The 21974-nt window shown below is 42.3% G+C and overlaps 2 protein-coding genes across 3 annotated transcripts in view; one reads left to right on the top strand and one right to left on the bottom strand.

Annotated features, from left to right (window-relative positions):
* The window catches only part of CTNNA1 (catenin alpha 1), a 120392-nt gene that overhangs the window by 58083 nt on the left and 40335 nt on the right, over positions 1 to 21974 (top strand). For both annotated transcript variants that reach the window (XM_075164069.1, XM_075164068.1), the window contains exons 8-9: positions 13824 to 13904; positions 14706 to 14858. In XM_075164069.1, the coding sequence (XP_075020170.1) occupies positions 13824 to 13904; positions 14706 to 14858 (234 nt within the window). The remainder of the gene's footprint in view (positions 1 to 13823; positions 13905 to 14705; positions 14859 to 21974) is intronic.
* LRRTM2 (leucine rich repeat transmembrane neuronal 2) lies at positions 1281 to 5092 on the bottom strand. Its single transcript, XM_075164071.1, has 2 exons — positions 4670 to 5092; positions 1281 to 4333 (listed from the first exon to the last, which is right to left on the bottom strand). The coding sequence occupies exons 1-2, from the start codon at positions 4671 to 4673 to the stop codon at positions 2787 to 2789; spliced, it is 1551 nt and encodes a 516-aa protein (XP_075020172.1). The 5' UTR covers positions 4674 to 5092; the 3' UTR covers positions 1281 to 2786.

Below are 21974 nucleotides of genomic sequence, written 5' to 3'. Positions count from 1 at the left end.
GCTTCTGCACAGAGCTGGGGTGCTGGGAAAGGACCTCCTCGGGAGGTACCTCAGTGCTTCAGTCAAGCGGCCACTTCTCATTACTGTGTGGAAGACTGGCATGGTACCTTTCGAACTGTCTTGCAGCAAGGGTTTTTGCTGGGTGTGGAGGAGAGAGGTGGAATTGCTTTTTGCAAATGCGGCTGAGGATGCCAGAGTTCAGTATTGACATCTGATGGTTGATGATAGTGTAGCAAGATTATTTGGCTGCCAATATAATTAATGAGTTCAGTTATAACTTTGTCTCTGCTGGTACCCTACAGCTGTACATGAAAATCATTCCCAAAAGTGTCTGCTTTCCAGTTCCCCCTGGTGCAGACCATGGTGTTGGTTAACACAAGGGAAGGGGGCAGGTTGCTGCTGAGGCGGTGGTGCACGCTTGCCTGCCCAGAGCAGAGCAAAAGCCTGGACGTGAGGGAAGAGCTGTGAGCACTTACTCGTGGTAAGGAATGAAGCAAGTCTTTCTACAAGGAGCTCAATGCCCTTGGATACCAGAACATTTTTGTATTTATCAGCTTAGGTCTGGCCTTCTGGCTCATGTGGGATTTAATCATACAGAATATTTGCTCTTTGTCCACCTGCCCTGCAGGATTTATTGTATTCAGTTAAAAGCAGTAATTGATTTCCTAGAATAGGTGTAAATCGGCTCATCGTAGTATAAACAGTTACGAGGGTTCAAAGGTGTCTCTATGGAACACCATTAGGCTTCACTGAATCTCTTCCATTAAAGTACAGAGTCACAGGAAGTAAACAAAATATTTGTTTTATAATAAGGGCACTGTATGTAAAAGTAAAATGATGCAAATTAATATCTTCAGAACCAGTAATTGAAAAATCTTTATGTAAAATCTTAACAGAAGTCACACTTATCTTGCTATAATTGTCTTGGACGAATTCATTTCACAATAAAACATCAAACTGTTGTATAATTGCACCCTAAATACCTCACTAAGTGGTAATACAGATATATAAAAGCAGAGTGAAATAGCAAACAGATTTTTATGCGGTGATTTTTCTGTTTAAAAAGTTTGCAGAATAGTTTAGTACAACACAATTAGCATACTGTAATTACGGATTTGTTCAAGGTATGTCAACACTGTGAGGAATTTCTTTTCTTCATCGGTGTGTGCTGGTAATTGTTTAACACTGCAGCATTGGACACAACACATTTTTTTAGTTATACCTACATGTGTATATATATATAAAGAAAATTTCCATCCCTCTGGTCCTTTTATAGCTTTGGTTAGAATGTTTACAATATTTGAGCAGTTGACTTAAAAATAATGTAATCCTTTGCAGACCCTCCCCGCCCCCCACCCCTGTGGCATCCGAGTACCACCGTCGCTGCATAGATCTGCAAATATTTACATATAATTTCATAATATAGTATAAATAGCAATATGGTACTTCTGGCTAAAGAAATCAAATTACTCCTTAAGAATGAGGTGCGTGTGTGTTTATATATTTATATATGATTTTTTTTTAAACGGCATCCTAGTTTAGATTCTGTCCCATACCAAGTAAGAAACGAAACATTTTTCAGTGAACTATTCTATAAACTAATTATATTTTCCTAACTTATCAGAAGGTACTTTTTTTTTTGAGCTGGTAATTACCTTGAATTTTGGAAGAGGACAAGTGAGAGCTTATATTACAGGGGCTAGTACTGTCTCCAGAGAAACCAGTGGAGTTAGTGCATGAAAATAGCTTCCAGGCGAGAGGAAGCCTCAGCTGGGGGGGGCAGCGGGGGGACAAAGAGAGGCTTCTTCCTTCCTTCCCTCTTCTCCTTAACCTCGCACTTGATATTTACTTTTAATTAAGAAAAACTTGCATTAAGGGTATTTACACATGAAAAGATGTTGAAATGCCGTTTGTTCATAGTCGTACGTAATTAGCCGGAATTCATGAAAAGCATCATCAAGTCAAACCAGAGAGCTGATAAGAATTGAATGCACTTAATATTTAGAATTGATCCCCTCGTACTGAGCCTTCCTAAATAAGCTACGCTGCCTACTTTGTAAGCGCCTGGAGAGTCGTCCTGCTAATTTGTGACCGCGTGAACTGCTCCTTTCTGTATCTGTTAGCTTTAGCAAGGTCCGTTTAAGCAAGCCAAACTATGAATACAGATAGGAAGACTGTATTTAAATTAAATTCACGGGTCCCCAATGTGCTTAAATCCCCACCTGGACCTTCCTTGCTCTTCTTCTGTTTCCCCTCCCCTTTTTTACTGGAGTGAAATTATCAGAGGAGGAAAAATCTTCCTCCACGGCTGCCTTTAAAGTGAACGGAGCCAGCTGGAGTGTTTGGGATCCTACAGCTGCAGTGGAACAAACGGAGCGTATGGCCCCCCGCAGATCTCTGTACAGATATCCAGTATCCTTCCCCTCAGACTGTTTTCATTAGAAAAAGTAGAATATGGAGACTTGGGTATAAATGCTTACACACAGTCATATAATTACATAACATGAAACATTTTACATAGTTTGAGGTGAGCATCTTTTTAGACTTTTAAACATTAGGAGTGCAAGTTTAATGTAATCATTGCTTCTTTAACACTGAAAATATTATGGATTTATTTTTTTAAAAAACTTAAAAATACCGCACCACTCCATAAACAATGTTTCCATTAAGTAGCTTGGAAAATTAGGCTTTATGTCAACATTTGTAAAAATTAGAATCTGATGTAGGTCCCCTACAATTTTAAAATAGGTTACTTATCTGATTTACTTTTTGATGGCATGTAGGTATTATACTTCACATTCTTTATACGGCAGCTGCTGACACTTGCACTGTCCGTAGCCATTAATGATGATGAAGGGTCCTTCGTGGGTGGGTTCGTATTCATTATAGGGTCCTTGGTCTGACATATTTGCCATATGCAGCCGTGTTTGGGATCGGAGCTGCCTGTGGTTTTGAATCATTGAGCACTGCCTAATTCTTCTTAATGTGGGAGGGCAGCACTTCCTGGAGATGAACACTATAAAAATGATAAAAAAGAAAGAAAACAATAAAGCCATTGTTCCTGTAATTACCCTCTGAGTGAAGATGGCATTGTTTGGCTCGGGGAAGTGTTCTTCGGTGGTAACGACCATGCCTGCCGTAGTTGGAATCTCTTTGTCTCCCATATGGAAATGAGAAGAGCTTATTCTTTTCGTGTACTCGGTAGTCGGAACTGTGTACGTTGTAGCCACGGGTGTAACAACAGTCGATAAATTCCAGCAAAGCTGAAAACCATAGACTGCATCCAGAATATCCTCTCCCTGGGTGTGGTCGGGGCTGTGGCAGAGGATGGAGTGCTCCCACCGACCTTGGAAGCCACTCAACCATGTGGCCAAGGCGCAGATCTTTGGGCTGCATTCCCACAGATTGCCGGAGAGGCCCACGGTGGTGAGGGATGTCAGCGAACTTAGGATCTTGGAATCCAGCGTGGTGAGCTTGTTGTTATCCATTAGGAGAGTTTTAAGGTTAGGCATAGTTTCAAAGACGGTTAGGTCGATGGCTTTGATTTCGTTTCCAGTCAAATCGAGCTTTTCTAAGGTGCCCCAGGTCCACTCCATCCCACATGTCAAGTTGCTAATTTTGTTCCACTGCAAGAAGAGCGTGTGCAGGCTGCTCAGCCGGAGGAAGTGAGCAAAATTAATCTTTGTCAGCTGGTTGTGCTCTAGGTGAAGCTCCCTCAGCTTGATTAATCCTGCAAATCCGTTGCGAGCCAAACTTCGCAAGCGGTTTGTGCTCAAATCCAGGAACTCCAGGCTACGACAGTCCCAGAACAGGCGGACTGGGATGGTCCGCAGGGAGTTGGAACGCAAGTGCAAGGTCTGTAGCTTGCGAAGGCCGTAGAAGAGCTCGGGGTGCAGAGAGGATAACTGATTAAAAGAGAGGTCCAAATTCTGCAGGTTAAGCAGCTGGCTAAAAGTTGTGTTTGGCAAATGAAAGATTTTGTTGGAACTTAAGACTAATTCCTTAAGTTTATACAGTCCTTGAAAAGAATCTTCTCTGACTGTTGCAATTTGATTATGATCTAAGTGAAGCCAAGTAAGTTGACTGAAGCTTGCAAATTGATCCCTTTCAAGTTCAGAAATATAATTGTGCCTCAGTGACAAACCTAGCGAGCCCTTTTCAGTGGTGTTTGGCACTGAGTGAAACCCCTGAGAGTCACAGTAAAAGAGCAGCTTCTCACAGCGACATTTTGGTGGACAAGCCATGCCCAAGGCAGGCAGCATTTTTAAAACCATACTCATTGCATATAGTGCTGCCAGCATACGAGCCCCTAATGGCCACTTGAAATGTAAGCCTGCAGAATATAATTTAGGAAAACAACAAGATAGGATATCCTTATCAGTATACTTTGAACATCACGATGGAAGATTTCACTGCAGATAACATTGCCATGCATTTCTGACAAGCTAATTCTAAATGCAAGAAACAACTTACTACGAAACACAGAATACTTGGATATTACACTTAGGATGAGTCTTTATCTCTATTACGGAGGATTACAGTGTCACAATGGGAAAACATTTTTTTTCATAAGGTTCAGTGCAGAAAAATTTGCTTTAGCACCTAACTGCTCCTTTAAAGCACAGCCAGTCATTCATTATATAAGGTATATAGAAACGCAGGAACTTACCCATTCTTTTGAGTACATTGGAGGTTGCATTCAGTCGTAGTTTTAGACTCGACGCGGTGAGTCTGTAAAAGGCTCTAATGTAAGATAGCCTTTGAATAATTTACTGGGTTTAGTGTCCTTTGATATTAGTGCAAAATTGAATCCACGATGCTCTCTTGGAATATTCCTTTTGAAATCGCTGGCTTGATCTCCTCTGACAGGTCTGCAATTTTTAAATCAATGCTTAATACAAGTTTTCGTCCTCAGTGGCTGCTCAGCTGTTTAATTGAAGCTCACGTTTTCTTTTTCCGCAGCTGTGGCTTCCTTTAGTCCTAACTTGTTGATGGCAGATGGGTGGCTTATTGCTGAGAGAAGCTCCTGTAGTAGCATGAGTGCATTTACTGAAAAGCTTTTCAGGGAAGCGGTACAAGAATGGATTTGCTTATGCGCTGCGACCACACAGGGCTCTATATAGGCTGACGTCACCTGGTGACGTTCCTTTTGTTTGGGTTTTCCAGAAGCTTTGCTGTTTTAAAGCATTGTGTTGCATACTGTGATCGTGTTAAAGACCACTGATAGAGAGGGGGGAAAATCAACGGTAGGAGTCCTTCGTCCCCACGATAGAAGGAATAGGAAAGACTTGCACTACCCTGCTCCCCCCCTCCTATATCTGTGCTGGCTGTATTCAGCCGGTGTTAAAAGCAGCGCAGAGCTGCGGTTGGAAGTGCCTTGGTGCTAGCTGCTGCCTGTTTTCTGTTAAATATTGCTGCATAAAAGGAACTTTTAGATGCAAAGTATGCACAGTTTGAACAGAGGATGCTGGTTAGCACCAGCTTTTTGCGGAGGTGAGAGGGATTTGGCAGCTTAAAGCTACGCGTAACAACTGTGTGCAACTGTGGTCCCTGCAAAAGTGGTAAAGGGAGAGAACAGTCATTTAGATGAAGGTGGTGTGTCAGAAAGTACTGCATGCAGCCCGGGAGCAAAGGACGGGAGCAAATGTTTCAAGCGATGAGAAATTTCTGGAAAAACCAAAGCTTGCGTTAGGGCACAGGAAAAATTTAATTGGAATCCAGCTTGACAGCATGCAGTTATGAAACTAGAAAATCTATTTTTTCCCCCCAAACGGTGGCTTTTGTGCTTGCTTTTTCCTGGGGACTGGAGTGCAGGAGAAGTCGTGAGGTTGGCATTTACCGGCGGGGCTCAGAGCAGTTTGAGGGCTGCCTTGCGGCCACCGATTACGTTCTGGTGTCATAAGCCCCCTGTGAAAGGGGGGTCATTACTTCCATTAGCATCTCGCTGCGGGATAGGTCCATAACAGTTATCCCGTGTGTTTTAGAGTTGCAGAAATTTGCATTTGCAGAAACAGTGACCTTGCAAAACTGTCTGTGCTGTTACAGCCGAGCCGGTCTCTGGCCGGAGCATGCACGCACAGCACGGAGGAGGCAAATGGCTGTCATGGCTGCTTGTTTTAAAAGTTCATTGCCCTTTTATCTGGAGCAAACTTTCCTCTGGGACAGCTGGTACTGAAAGGTAAATGAACAGACTTGATTTAAATTTTTTTATGGTTATAGGATTTTTGCATGCATGTGCAGGAAAGCCTTCGGAGCAGCTGCTCTGTCCTTGACTCGATGTGGATGAGGCAGGGGGGTGTAAGCTTCCCGCTCCAAGCAACTCGGATAAGCTTTTTTATTTTCATCTTGAGGTATAAAGCAATAATGTAGTAGAAGGCATTTGAAAATGTTTGCTCTGTAGTGGCGTGGTATCACTTCTGACCTCAAGATACGGGATGAGCTGAGAATTACAAACTTCCCATGCTGATGGAGGAAGATGATGAATTGTGTCAAAAGAAGATTTTAAAATACAACGGCTGTTTACCCTTGTTATTAAGCTTTGGTTCCTTAGAGGTACCTATTTAAACTAAGACTTGCGGTTTTCTGCCTGCTTCTCCCTTCGCTGTCCCATGGCATAATTGTAATGCTGCCTGGGGTGCTTGCTTTCTGTGGTGGGCTGTCCTGTCCAGAGCAGACTGAAGGGAAGTGCTAAGTGGAAAGTAAAGAGATGGAGAAGGTGAACCCTTTAAAACAAACAAACAAAAAGAAAACCTCAAACCCACCCAAAAACCAAAGCAAAACAAAAAAATCCACCCCCAACCCATCAGGAAAGTAACTATGTTTAATGATAAAGCGAATTAGGAAATGCTAGATAAATTTCTTAAATTGCTCTAGCATAGTAAGTATTTTCACATTTGCTCTAGAGTGAAAGAAATACATGCAAAGGAATTACATAAACCTGTTCAAAGAGTTTCTTCCCATTTCATGTTCACTGTACGAAAAGTACAGAAGCTGAAATCCAGCCGTAGCTGTCAGTTGCCAGCTGTCTGGTGGAGCTACGGCCCTCAAGTACCTGTGGTTGCGCTTCCCGTAGCAGCTCATCTGGTGCAAAACCCTGATTCGAAGTGTTGATTTGAATTTTAATAACATTTAAAAACAATAACATAGCATTTAAAAACAACATTCCAAAGGGTGTAATTAATAAAATGACAACGGCTATAAGGTCAAATGTTACTCCTCTCCTGTGCTACCTCTTTTCGCTATTACCAGGAGGCTGAATTTAGGTATCTTTTGGAAACGTTTTGCTTTTTTGCATCAGTATCTGTTGGTAGGTTCCTCCCACATTAAGATTGTGTAATTTGGCACAAAGTAAAGAGTTAATGTTCAAACACGGTAAGTTGCTTCCTTTCTAAAGCTCTCCATTCTTTGGCATGTAACCAAACAAGGGCTATTTAGCACCTTGCCAGCGAGTTTCCTGTTTGGGAAACTGTTAACATGAACTTTATGGGCGCTTTTCTTAGCGAAACATGTTTTTATGTGCGCTTGTCGTGAAATAACAGATATTACTGAAAGCGTGCATCTGATTCTCTTACGTCTGGAACTCTGCGGTAATATTCACGTTGTTCCTTGGGAGCTGGGAATAAACCCCAGCTGCCTGCAAACTCACGCGATTGCATTTCTCCTGAGACTGAAAGCTCGCTTGCGTGCCGAGGAAAACCACATACGAGTGCCATCTGGGGACTTCTGCCAGAAAAGGCGCTTTGAAGTAACGGCCCAAATCGTCACATGCAACATGGAGAGGGAAAATGGCATGTCTGCCTCAGGAATAAGCTTGCTAGGACCAGATAACTCTCTCGGGGGCTTCTCCCTTACCCCGCTCCTCGAGCAGCAGCAGAACTGGTTTTCCTGCTAAACCCACACGCTGGAAAAGTAGAACTGCGCCCTAAGGCTAGCATTGTCATTTAGTTAGGCTGACATCTTGTGGAAGCCTTCCTAGTGTATTAAGAACAGCAAATAAGCTAATTTTACTTGATGTAGATGTGGGCTGCGTGACTTTCTTGTGGTGTGAGCTTGGGGGACAGCAAGCCCTGGAGTTGCAGGTGAGGCTGGGGCACCTAGGATTTGCAGCCATGCGCATGGCACCATGCGAACAGACAGCTCGCCCTTCTGCCTGAAGAAATGAACATGTTAATTTTTGCTGGACCTTAGCACGTTGGGGATCATGGGAGTATTTGCTGCTTTTTTGCTAAAAACGGCTTTGTGCCGTTGTCAATAAGGCTGAGAGGTGAAGGAGACAAGCACAGATGTGTGGCTGTAGCGTTACTGAACACATACTGTCACTTGGGTGCGCTAACGTGGAGCTGGGTTAGCAGTGAGCCCCGAAAAGTGGACACACGAGAAAAAGGCATGTCCAAGGTGATGCATCATCAACAGACATGTCTAGCTGTTCAAGCTAGCTGCAGAGGTCCTTTGGGCGAGGGCGGTGGGAGGGATGGGACAGGGCACCATAGGTTAGGCGTCACTGTCTTCCTGGGAGCAAAGGATACAGGTGTGCCCGCAGCGTAGCGTGGTGACGGTCACCTCCCTGTCTGGCAGCTCTCTGCACCTGGCATTGGCTGCACATTTTGATTACTCTTTGCCCCTGCACAAGCGCAGGAGCTGGCCTTCCCGTCTCCGTCGATGCTGAGGGGAGCGTGGGGCCACTGCGGCTGCAGCCCGGCAGTGGGGGAGCAGTGCAGCACGGCAGGCTGCGCAGGAGAGGGAGCCCAGGCGTCTTTATTCTGATTCAGGTTTGTCGCGGTTTCACCCCAGCCGGCAGCTCAGCCCCACCCAGCCGCTCGCTCACTCCCCCCGGGTGGGATGGGGGAGAGAATCGGAAGGGTAAAAGTGAGAAAACTCGTGGGTTGAGATAAAGACAGTTTAACAGGGAAAGCAAAAGCCATGTGCGCAAGCAAAGCAAGACAAGGAATTCATTCACCACTTCCCATCGGCAGGCAGGTGTTCAGCCATCTCCAGGAAAGCAGGGCTCCATCACGCGTAACGGTGACTTGGGAAGGCAAACGCCATCGCTCCGAATATCCCCCTTCCTCCTTCTTCCCCCAGCTCTATATACTGAGCATGACGTCATATGGTATGGAATACCCCTGTGGCCAGTTTGGATCAGCTGTCCTGGCTGTGCTCCCTCCCAGCTTCTTGTGCACCTGGCAGAGCAGGGGAAGCTGAAGAGTCCTTGACTAGGGTAAACACTACTTAACACACTGATGTTTTAGCTGTTGTTATCAAGATTATTCTCATACTAAATCCAAAACACGGTACTATACCAGCTAATAGGAAGAAAATTAACTCTATCCCAGCCGAAACCAGGACAAGGTTCTTGCTGAATCCTAGATGATGCCATGCAGCCCCCGAGCTATGGGCTTGCCATGGGAGACTCCTTCCTGCAACAAACCAGAGTATAGTCCTGCCTCCTCAACCAGCAGACCTCAGATATGAAAACACTGCTGAAATTCATGTGTGTCATACTTTGCTGCTTACCCTTCCTGGTCTTGAATCAGCACTATTGTAACTGGATTTGTTTGCAGCCCTAATATCATGGTAATGGAAGGGTATGGACAGTTACTCTTTGTAGACATGCAATTAGGCTAGGTGTCAAGGCAAAAATGAAGCATGTGACAAACTGAATCTGAGCACTAAATCTCCTCCCTCCCCTTGAAGAATGGCTCAGCAGTGGCGTGCTGACGTACAACTGCCTTTGCCACCGCCTGCCCAGGGGAAGGTATGCCAAACACTCATTTTTCACTTATTAAATCACCATCATTAACCACGATGCTGCCTGTTGTACAAACAGCTCAGAAGACAATTGACAGATTACCTGAAGCAGAAACCTCTCTGTGAATCATCTTTTTAGATAATTGCGTGGTGGGCGGCAGGCAGGGCAGTGGTGGCTCTGGGTCATGCAGCGGTGGCACATTTGGCTCACATCTGGGTGCTGATTTGGGGAGGAGGGGTGCTGGGCTCTGCAGGGGTGGGTGCGCTGTGAGGGCTGGTGCCAGGCAGGAGGCACCATTTCTCTCAGTAGCTCTGTGGTCTTAACTTAACCTAAACTGATGATGAACTATCGAGATTAACGATGAAAGTTTTTGATATTTAGCTATAAAAACATGGCTTTGTGAGCAACTCATTGTAATATGTGCGCTGCTGATCCTGATGGCTTTAAGATAGCATTCATGCACTGCCACCACCGTGCTCTGTTACCTTTATAAATCAGTTGGGGTTAGATTTTAACATCAGTAGCTGTAGGAAAAACTTGGTTCAGGTTTTGTTTTTTTTTTTTTTAATTCAGATGGCAGGCCTACAAAGGGAATGCTTTGTGACAGAGATGGTGATTCCACTTGCTTCCCAGTATACAAATCCCTTTTCTTTGCTTTAAGCCATTAAAACAAACCCTAGTGGGTATAGCTGTGTGAGCTGGAACAGCAAGGATGCAACAGTGACTGCTTGTATTGCTTTCCAAGCAGGGTAGCAATGATGGTGGAAGAGCAGAGATTATGGGGGGTGAGGGAAATGAGCAATTTTTAACACCAATTCTAGCTTCTTTGATAAAGATCTGTTTCAATTTAAAGTAAATTTGCACTGTGGCTGAATTTATTATCCATGATACTGGACAGAGCTGTGGTATCGTACTGCAAAATGACTGGCATGGTCAACATGACCCTGTTAAAATCTACTGAATCTATTAGCTGCTTACTAACTGCAGAGCTTGTGATTCCCCCAGCAGAGTTTTGTGCTGAATATCTAAAAAATCCTATCAGTAATCTGAACATTCAGGCTTCGCTATTGTGAGTCTTCCTAATCCTGTGGATAAGAGAAGCTGATAGCTGGGATGTGTTGTGCTGCCGGGTCATTAGTTGGCTTCTCAGTGAAAGTTTAGATGAGAAACAAGGACCAATTTTTTAATAGTAATGGTAATTGGTTACTGGAACAAATTACCCAGAGGTGGTAAACTGTCACTTGGAGCCTTTAGAAAACAATTTATTACTTGAGAGGGAGAGAGACTAACTCAAACAGGACTTGTTGAGCTGTAGGGTGGAACCAGTGGGTAAAACTCAGCGTGTGGGAGCCTGGACAAAGTGACTGTGGTCAAGGATGATCTTCAGTGTCTTTATGTGCCCTGGAGGGTTCGTGCAGCCGCAGGCTGTACGGCTTTTCATGTGCTCCAGCGACCAGTGTCCCACTAGCTGCCTCCACTTGGACCTGACAGGGAGTAATTGGTCCCACAGTTAGTGTTTTATGTTTCATTTTACACAAAAAAGGTCAAGAAACTTCAGATGAGCAAAACTTGACATCTTTATCTCCAGGCCAGGACCTTGGTTAGAATTGGCTGTGATGATTTAAGATGTTAATGACAACAGGGTCTCTGTAGCCACAGAGGTGCCGGGCATCTATTGTGTTTGTCCTGTTCTGCCCCGCTGCACCAGCCCTAACGAAGGAGCCAGGTTAGTAGCTATATGCGCTAAATTGTTAAATTGCCACAGCTAAATTAGCAGGGCATTTTATGTTGCAACCTTCAGAAGGAAATTCTGTTAATATTTTTGACGAGCTTCTGTACTAAAATTTCTGAATGCCAATAAGGTGAAAATAAACCGGAGCTGCCTTGCTAAAATCTAATGGGTTTTGATTATACAGCTCTTTCTGTGCTAATATGTGGTGCAGCTTAATAGGAAGGGATCAACAGTATGAAATTGGTGCTGCTTAGGCTCTAACGTATGCATTGCGTGCTTTTCAGGGCGTTTTACATAGGACTGGCTGTGGTCTGTTCTCATGAACTGAGTGTCCATTAGTGGAAGCCATCTCTTGGTTTTCCTCTCATCCGAAAGGCATCTGGTCCTCGTGCGCTGGGGCTGTTCTGGGCTGTGAAGCCAGGGACAGCAAAGTGGAAGCGATGGGTGGACTCGCTTCAAAAGCGTGCTCCTGCTTCGCATTAAAATGGTAATGTAGGGGCACCCAGGGGGACATAAAATGGCACTTCTTGGAATAGCTGAATGTTTGGCTTTTTACATAATAGATGAGTATATATCTTGGATCCAAAGATATTCCTGGAAAAAAATGCCTATGTGTACAGGGCGGGTGCCATGGGTTCAGTAAAATGGCCACGTTGCAATAGGTAAACTGGTGTGAATGCACCAGAAAGAGCAAGCAGCTGCAATTGCAGGTTTATGTGTCAGAGCAGGCGTTTAGTTCATGCAGTTGGCAGGTTTCAGGTTTTTGGGTGAATCGCCTGTTGTGAGGATGCCGCTGCCCGCCTCGGGGCGCAGGCAGCACCCACTGCCACCGATGCGCTCGGAGCTGTGGCTTGGGACAAAGCGATCGCGTTCAATGCAAGCTGAATGGGGACTTTCTAGCCTAACCACGTTTTGGTGTCATATCCACCAAGTGTGGGAACAGCAAACTGTTCAATAAAGAAGTAGCATTAATTTTCACTTTATTTAGAGACTTCGGCTTTGATTTTTGAATGTGGAGTGAAGAATGGGCCAACGCCAGGTCTGCTGAAGGCTGTGGCGTAGTCAGAACGAGCTCCTGGTTTTAATTTCAGTCACTTTTTAGTTACCTTTTGTGATGGGAATCAAAGTACTTGATCAAGGAGGTGACAAATCTTCAATAATTCATTAAACTATAATGGCATTACAACATCCTAATTCCCCCCTCCCCCCAATTTTGTTTAATTTTTATTTCTGCTGTAGAGTGGACTCCATATTTTAGATTCAAGGCTGCCCATCCAGGTATTTCAAACCAGCCTGTCACCTGGAGAATTGATAACTGGCATACCCTCACTTTAGTGCTGCTAAATGGTTTTTCTTCTCAACGGGATAATTATATTGTGGCTTAGAACTTCAGAAATTGGATTGTGGTTGCATAAAGTGTGTTTCAAAGCTCTAATTTAAGCTATATCATATGGGAAAAACTCCCAGCAAAACCAGACCACCACCATTGTTTTATCTAACGCTCGCAATTTGATACAAATTAGGATATTTTCGACCCAGTCTCTGCTTAAAAAGAGAGAAGCTGTCACTGCTTCTTGGCCCCTTGCCCTCTCTTTAACAACAGAGCTAATGCGGAACTTGCTGTATCGAACCTTGGCGAAATCCAGCTCTCAGCGGGTGGGCCTGGATACTTACTTGAAATGTTGGATTTCGTCCCCCACAAATGTTTTATAAGGATTTTACCTTTAAGATAATTGATTTTTGGCTTTTGACTGACTGCTCAAGAGCAGTCTTCTGTGATGGTTGGGTATGACGGTGTGTAAGGGAGCACTGTTGTATCAGATGCGCAGCCCTGAGGACTGCTTGCATGGTGCTCGTACCTGCAGGTTGAAGGCAGCGTGTGAGATGTTTGCGTGCAATCCACTGGCCTTGGGCGATCTCCACAGCCCAGGCCATAGAAGATTGAGGATTGAAGCAGGGCTGTTCTGGGCTTGATGCAGTGCCAGCCGTAGGGTGGTTGACTGAGCTGGCAGAAAAGAGAAATCTCAAACTCGGAGGTTGAATATGGTCTCCAGCTGATAAGGAGCAAAAAGATGTCTGGATTTATGAAACCATCCTTTTCTTCTGAAAGAAAGCTGAAGACTGTTGGAGGTAAAATCTTAAGATGTCAAATGTTCCTGTACTGCCCAAACTGGCCAGGAAGAGAGTGCTTTATCAGGGAGGTGGAGACTTTCCTTCTAGTGTGCATGCACTTTTTAAAAAAAAAAAAGAATAAAGAATCTGACAATGTACTTGGAGTGAATAATACTGGTTTTACTTTGAGACCCTGAATACCCGTTTACCTCTTTGTCTCTTATTTTTCAGGCTGGACGCAAAGAAAGAAGTGATGCACTGAACTCTGCAATTGATAAAATGACCAAAAAGACCAGAGACTTGCGTAGACAGGTAATTAATATATGAAGTTGATAATTGCTGAGACAAATGAGTGCATTCCTGCATGTTTACCCTCTTGGAAATTCGTTATCTGTTGGTTTGTTTCCAGTGGGCAGTGGGCTTGCCTGCTTGTATTTAGTGAATTAAAAGTTAGAAGCTTCCAGTGCCTGGTTCACAGGGGAGCATGGGGTGGAAATGTAATCCCCTGTTAACTGTGTAATGAAGATGTTGGATTCTTAATCATCCCTGTGGCAAGAGAGATTTAAAAAAAAAAAACAAAACACCTCACATCTTACGGATTTTGAACATAATCAGGTATGTTTTATAATTCTGATGGTATTCATCTCGGAGAGCTTATTTTCTTTGAGGACTGTATTTATGTAGCATCAGGTTTTTGTCTGTTAGGTTTTTACAGCAATATATTCTCCTTTTCAAGTAAATGTGAATATGGATCAAGTTTGTTGAAAAATGTTTTTATTCTAGTAGAAAAATAAAGTTAAATCAGCATGTTGTTTAATCAGCTGAGGGAAAGCAGCAAATTTACTTAGACAAAACCAATATGAGCTGCTAAATCAATACTTGTGGCCAAACTGGTGACTTGCACTTATATAAGTAATCCAGTTTTTTAAGGAGATTTAATTTAAATTGAAGCAAAAAGTGTATAGACAAGACTTAGTGCAGGGAAAGCCTTGACCACACAAAGGAAAAAGGATCAACGACAAAAGTACTTAAGCTTTACATATTAATACAGTGAAAGGAAAACAGCAGTGGAACACTACTGAAAAATTTCTCATTCTTTTATTTTTATTTTAGCTCCGCAAAGCTGTTATGGACCATGTATCAGACTCTTTTCTGGAAACAAATGTTCCGCTTTTAGTATTGATTGAAGCTGCCAAGAATGGGAACGAAAAAGAAGTTAAAGAATATGCCCAGGTTTTCCGTGAACATGCCAACAAATTGATTGAGGTAAGATGTAACAAATTAAAATTAAATTATCACTACTTAAATTAAGGGAAGACTAGGCAAAACGCATTTTTCAATTCTGTTGAAACAAATAGCAAATTCTGTAATAAATTTGCTTCTTAAATTTTATTTTAAGGAATTTAAATACAATTTAATTCAATATTTAAATAATGAAAAATGTAAACTTATCAAAAAGCAGCAGCTACTGTTACATAGCCCACGTAGTTCTAGATAGTATGCAATGTGAGTATATTATGCTGTTACCTTTACTTGATTTGTTAATTGGAGATGGTGATACAGAGTAAGGGAGACTGTGGCATGACTGTCCTGCTGTACAATTTGACCTGTTGCTTCAAGCCTGGGTTTTTTTTCTTTTCAGTAAAATACCAGTGAATATAAACAGACCTTTTATGTGAAGACTTTTAGAATGAAAACCTGCTTGCGTGTGTAAAGACCAAACAACGGACAAACAGAAAACTTGCAATAACAACAAAACTGATCCCTGCCACCTTTTTCTAATAAAAACCCAAAGGCTCTCAAACTGATGTTACTCCAGACTAAAGCTAATCTGTGGGAAGGTCAGCTTAAATGGAACCGACCTGTCTTAACCAAAATGCATTAAAGATCATTAGTCTACTATTAAATGTAAAAGCTTTCTAACAGGTAGCGCGTTTACAAAGAGCAACAGAAGTTCATACCCTGTATTCATAGATGCATCTTGGTAACCTTGTCCTCTTGCCATTGTTTTCGCATGAGAGCTTTGTGCCTGCTGATGCTAAATGCCAAGGAGCAAACATCTATAGGTATTGTTGAAGAAACATGCCACTAGGAATAAACTTCAAAAACTCCTCCTGTGCACTTCTGTACACTTTGAGGCATCAGCTGGCTCGTGTGCTTAACCTCAGCAGCTGCCTGGGAACAGTCAGATACCGGTTAATGTGGTTTTGCTCTCTTGGTATCACTGTGTTTGATAATTGAGTCCATGTGTCTCCTGGGCTCATGGGGAATACTTTCAGCACAACTTGACAGATTTAAATTACTCCAGAATAAGACTTACTGAACATCAGTAAAAGCAGTTTCCGACTCTTGCTCAATATATTTTTCTCACTTTTTTAAAGCCTTAGGGGCTCGGAGCGTGGTGCACAACTGCCCCATAGTCTGGGGTGTGTCAAGCTAGTCCAGTTCTTCATAGCTTCATGGCTAAGCAATGAAAATCTTTAATTCTTCAAAGGTATCCATTCTTCACTTTTGGCCTGCTGTGTTTCAGTGTAAATGCCATCTTCATATAGTTTCAAAGTTATTTTATTCTAAATTTTAAGTAACTAACATTCTTCAACAAAACAGCAGGCGAAGACAGCGCAGCTGTGCTTCTGCCTTGGCAGCAGGATATGGGTGTGCCACGTGCAGTGGTGGGAACACTTTGAAGCAGGTTTTGTCTAAAGCTTCCCTTCGTCATGTTGCAAGCCTAATATATCTAGAAAATTATTTTTAGGGCTTGTTTATAGTTGACTGGCATAACAATAGCAGTGCCTATTCTGCCATAGTTCTGCCACCTCTTCAGTGGATGTGTGGTGTCCACACATGGAGTTTATTGGCATAATTACAAAGGAGTAATTGCGCTGCTCTGTCCGTGAGCTTCCCTCCCGCCCTTGCTAGGTGAGCCCTTCAGAATGCATGTGCCATCTGAAAAGCAACGGGTGGCTGTCCTCACTGGCATGTAAGAGCGGTTTTTACTGACCTTATCTTGTGTGCAAAATGCCAAGCTGCAAATGAGTTTTACAGAACCTCTGTTCAGCCAGTCTGTCTTTCACGAAAGACTATTCCACAGAAAGTATGCATTAAACAATATTTCTGACTGGCATCAAAAGGTTCTGCTAAAATGATACGCTGCTGCAACAACTTTTTGAAGGCTTGCTTATTGCTTTTGCTGTCTAAAATGTAACTATAGCTATAGAGTAGCATGGTCTTAGATGACTTACAAACCTCCCCCATGAATGTAGATGGATTAATATATACGCTTAGCTTCAACAGAAGGGAAATAGTACTCCTGCAGCGCCCTTGTCTCGAGGGGATAGAGAGCCACTGCAGAGTCGTATGCGATGTCAAATTTACTGTGAAGGAAGACAGGTCGGGGTGGGTTGCACTTACAATGTCTCGGTGTGTCTCTGCCAGAATGGAGAAGGATGTTTTCAAGTTCTCATATGATTCTGCTCTCGGGCAGAAAACTCAACTGCAGGTATCCGGAGAAACAATAAAAGATTGTGTAAGAGCAGAACAGAAGATGTTCCACTTGGTGAGATGAGAAGTGATTGCTTCCACCTGTTTTCAGTGGAAGATAAGTGTGCTGGGGAGTTTATCATCACTACCCTCAGAAATGCTGCTGAGTGACTCAAGACATCAAATGTGACAAAACAGCTGCAGTGCAGAATGGAGCTGTGTTGTGTATCACGCCGTGATTGACAGGCTCCTGTGGTTTAGATGTAGAAGAGAACATGTCCTTTCCTTTAATGCTGAGCGATGGGAAGAAACGCATGTAAGAGACCTGCTCTGCCCTAGGTAACTCGACAGATCCCCATCTGAATTAGTGAGAAGTTTTACACCTTGGATTTAGTACCCCTTTGTCCTGTGACCTGGAGGAGTTAGTGCTGCTCTCCTGGTCTCCCCACAGCCACTAGAGGGGACTGTGATTTTTTTTTTTTCTTTTTTTTTGACACTAAACTATTGCAGGGGTTGGCTAGACAGGAGGAGTGGCATTGCTGCTTCTGCCTTGGGTTAGCACGGGAAGTTCTTGCTCCTGCGGTGCAGAGGTGTTTACGGGCCCTCCAAGTAGCTGTAAAGAGATGCAAGCACATGATTTGGGTAATTTTATTTTGAAACATTCCCTTCTTGGCAGCAGAGCACTGTCTGCTTTGTGGTTCCTAAAGTCCAGGCAGCCAAATTTGACCAAAAGCTGCAATAACCACAAAAATCTGATTTGCCTGCTGGGTCTGTATCTTCTAGAGAAACCATACCAAAACCATGTCCCAAAGGGCTTCCATCTATTTTGTTTCTCACGTGGTAAAATACTAACCCCCTTATCCTGTCTTTTGAAAACTGAGTAACGGTAAAAAGTAAAATGAGATTTGTCTCAGTTGAATAATATGTTTCAAAGATAGCTTTCAAAATTGCTCTGTACTAACAGTCCATTAACTAGCTAGCACTCTGCCTGAATTTTGTTAAAGGAGTTTAATTCAGGAATTGAGAAGCCGATTTAAATGCAGCACACAAAAATAATGGAAGAGAAAACATTTCAGGAACCAGTGTAAGAAAAAGTTTAAATTCACTTGTGAACTATGAAAGTCTTCCTAATTTACAGATTGTAAAGTACGTACTTGTGTTCCAGTGGTTTTTACGATGCTGGGTAGAGTAGCCTTGGCTCTCCAACCTCTAACTTTGCTCTTGAGGAAAGACAGCTTGGCATTGGCATCCTCAGATTTAATGTTCCTCCCTAGAAGAAACTAGGCTGTCCTGCAACTTGATGCTCATTTTTAATGATGTCACTTAGCACCACACTGACTTTTTGTTCGTCCCAGTCTTTGAAGTGTGCTTGTGCACAAGTTGCCTTTGTGCCGCTCCCTGTAGTCACTGCAGTGATACTTCTGGCTATTCTCTGAAAAATGAAAAAGCCGTAAATGTTAAGAAGAAACTTTTGCTACACTATTGATTGCTTTAGAAAAATAAAAATTAGGTTGTCAATTTGTTACTGTTCTATACTGTGTAGTTTTAATGGAAAAGTTTTTCAGACCTTAAGAAATTAGGTAGTTAAAAGGTAGATGAGGACAGAGTCCGGGTTAAAATCTTCCAGTAGCTGTGTGTTTGCTGAAGAATATTTTGGAAAGGGACAGTTTGTCATTCCTTAAAAATCAGCAAATAATCTTATCTTATTCTGGAACCCAGTACCCCTCCGTCAAATGTTTTTCTCAAATTTTATTTCTAAGTCTCTTTCTTGGAGAAACTTCGGTAAGACCGGAGGCGAAAGCTCTCAGTGATATTTCATAAGCATCAATTTTTTTCCAATGGCTTTAATTTATCTGAGAAGACTACTCTTTGCCTTTTTTTAATGCACTGGGTTGTATCTTGCATATGGAGAGATGATTTTCTCATCTTCAGTGAAAACCCATGAACAGATGCAGACTGCAAATTTATTTGCTTAGAAAGAATCACATTTAGGCACTTGCAACTCCATAAGCTATCCGTAGCCTCTCGTGCTGACATTTTCCCCTTCTGTTGCCTTAACTGTCTAGCCTGATGTCCTAGAGTAATTCTTCAGACCTCAGTCTAAAAATACCACTTTCCGAAAACCCAAAGCCTTGCACACTTGCAACATTTTTATTGCAATTTATCCCGATTTGCCCATACTTGCAGCCTATATATTCTTCAGAGAGTCTAACAGCTACAGGTTTTTTACATGTGAAAGGCTTTTAAAAAATCTGAAGTGGGTAAAACATAACTTGGGTTTAAAATAATAGCTAGCTTTTGGACTTCAGACACAGCAAAGGTTTTGAAAAACTGAGGCTTGCCTATCCTCTGTTCGTGAGATATAACTTACCTGGGCATAGCTAGTTACCTTTGTGATAAAGGTATGCACTTAGTGTTTGTGCATCTTATACATTTATTAAAAATGAAGCATTGAGTGGAAGTATCCAGCAGATCTAGAAATAAATCTGGTCTCACAAGATTATCCTTTGTGTCTATTAGCCATCTGATTTCCAAAGTTTATACCAAGTTTATAAAACTAGCATCTTTGGGGGTGGGAGTGGACTGGCTTTGCTCACTCTTTAAATATTCTTTCTTCATGCTTGCTATCAAGGGTATGTATCAGTACGGAAAGACAGAGATGATGTCTCTTGGGTGAAAAGTGCAGACAAGCATACCACTTGACACCCAAATCAAACATTGACTTGGAATGTTTTTCTGAATCTTTGGGTATATTAATCGCCCAAAACGCTGCATTTTTCCAGGCTAGGGTCATTATTGGTCATTACCGTGGTATCTGAGCACCTATTTTTCCTGTTCAGTAAGCTAATTTACAGGGGGGGCGAAATCTGCAAACTCAAGGTTGTCTTTTACTTGCTTTTATTTTTAAGGTAATTGTGTATTACAAGGGAAATGTCCTTGCACTATGGTCTGGAGAAAAGAGGCAGGGTTAGTCCAACTCGAGACTAATTTCCCATTTTAAGATGGAGAGCAAAATGTCTTTTCCAAAGAACAAGGACATTTTCTGTAATTTGTCTAGAGATAACCTTGGCAGCAATTTAAAACAAATGTCTTCAGTAAATGACCAGTATAACTCTAATGTGCCCTCTAAAGTCTGACACTCTTCAAGAACCGATGCACTTTCCTTCTAAGTTCATTTTATTAGTCAACTAATTCATAAATAAATTAAATTCTACTCGTAGAACATGCTTTCCTTGCATTCATAATCAGTAAAGTAGGAAAGCCTCAGCAGAAAAAAAGTTCTTCCATTTTCCAGCAAAACTGGATATACAAATTTAATACATCATACGTAAGTAAAGGCAAGTGACCTTTTAATTGGATAACTTTTGTTCTTGTAAGGTTTTTTTTGAGGCCAATCTTCTAATGCTACACCAAATTATGTATGAAAGGGTCCGTAGAATGCTGGTAGAGATTAAAAATCTTGTTGGAAGAGGAATAAGAGACTTCAGGATGATCTTTCTATCCAGATTTCATTATAAATACACATGGGAGAAGCAAGGTAATTGGTAATCTGACAGTGAAACTGATGGGCGAGATGAAGTGGTTGAAGATGAATTTGAACCCTCACATATCTGTACAGCAATCGGGGTGTTCAGAGACATTCTTCTATTTGAAAATGATCCTGGTTAGCTGCTGCTACATGGAGGAGAGGCATTCCTGCCATAGCTTTTCCATAGGGGCAGTCGTCATGTTGTATGCTTGTTGAGACTGTGGGGCTTGGTCTTTAAACACTTGGGCCAAGGGAGTTGTGAAGGATGTGGAAGTTGGAGGTGAGTGAGGTTAGGGTTTGGAAAACTGTTCATGTCCTTTTACCTCACTAGAAATAGCCCTGTATTTACTCTGTTCCTTTTTCCTTTGGAAATAGATAGAAACATTCAGTGAAAGGGAAATCTGTAAAAGAGGTCGGGAAGTGTAAGCATGCTTGAGTATAGGTGCTGTTGACATGATGTCTTCAGAGGCAGGTAAAAAACAATAGAGCCCTGGCCTATTTTATTTTCCAGATATTTGAGTCTTAATTCCAACAGCATTTTTAGGTACAGCTTTTTAGGTACAGCTTTTATAGATGTGGCATAAATGTTTTAATTCTTAATATATAACTAAAAGCCTCAATGCATGTCTGGATTTTCATCATGTTAGTCATTAGCGATATTGGAATATTAGTCATGTAGTGTCATCAAGGAGTTGCCTGAAGTCTGTGTAGAACTCATTCCTCTTACTATTTTGTCGCCTTCTTCAGGAGCGATTATAATTACCATTAAACTTGTCATGAACAGTTGCCTGAATCGCCAAAAACTGGTTTAAACAGCTAATCATAGGCACCAAGTTGGAATACTTTAGTAAGGTCATAATGCTGCATGCTCTGAGTGATAAGCAAAATGAGATCGGAAAGAATTATGATTTCTGCTTTGATAAATGGAGAGGCTTTTTTGGATAAGGATAATTATTCAGGTACTGTCCAAATATCACTACTAGAAATGCTTTTATTTTAAAGAAAAACATTTATGTTGCTAAGAAGCATCTAAGATGAGGATTCGCTTTGAAAGTTTTAGCTGAGGATCAGATCTGCATTACATACCAGCGGTGTGATTTCTGTCATGGTAGCTCAGATCGACTTGTGTAACTAATGTGTTTTGTGCTTATAACAACATTTTATCACTTTAGCTTGTTTGTCTGAGGAAGGCATAATTCCCGTGCCAATAGTTACATCTGCTGCTACAGCTGCATCTAGGAGGGGCACGGTGCCCACGTAGCACACTGATACTCCTTTACCAGCTCTGCTCTCTGTCAGGTCTATAGAAAGGATAATCTACCAGTCTGGAAATAAAGGTATTCCTGTACTCCTAGCACTTTACTACTGTGGAT

The sequence above is a fragment of the Calonectris borealis genome, chromosome 15 (genome assembly GCF_964195595.1).
Source record: "Calonectris borealis chromosome 15, bCalBor7.hap1.2, whole genome shotgun sequence".
NCBI lineage: Eukaryota > Metazoa > Chordata > Aves > Procellariiformes > Procellariidae > Calonectris > Calonectris borealis.
Note: the sequence above shows the minus strand (reverse complement) of the source record. Positions and strands in the feature narration are given on the sequence as shown.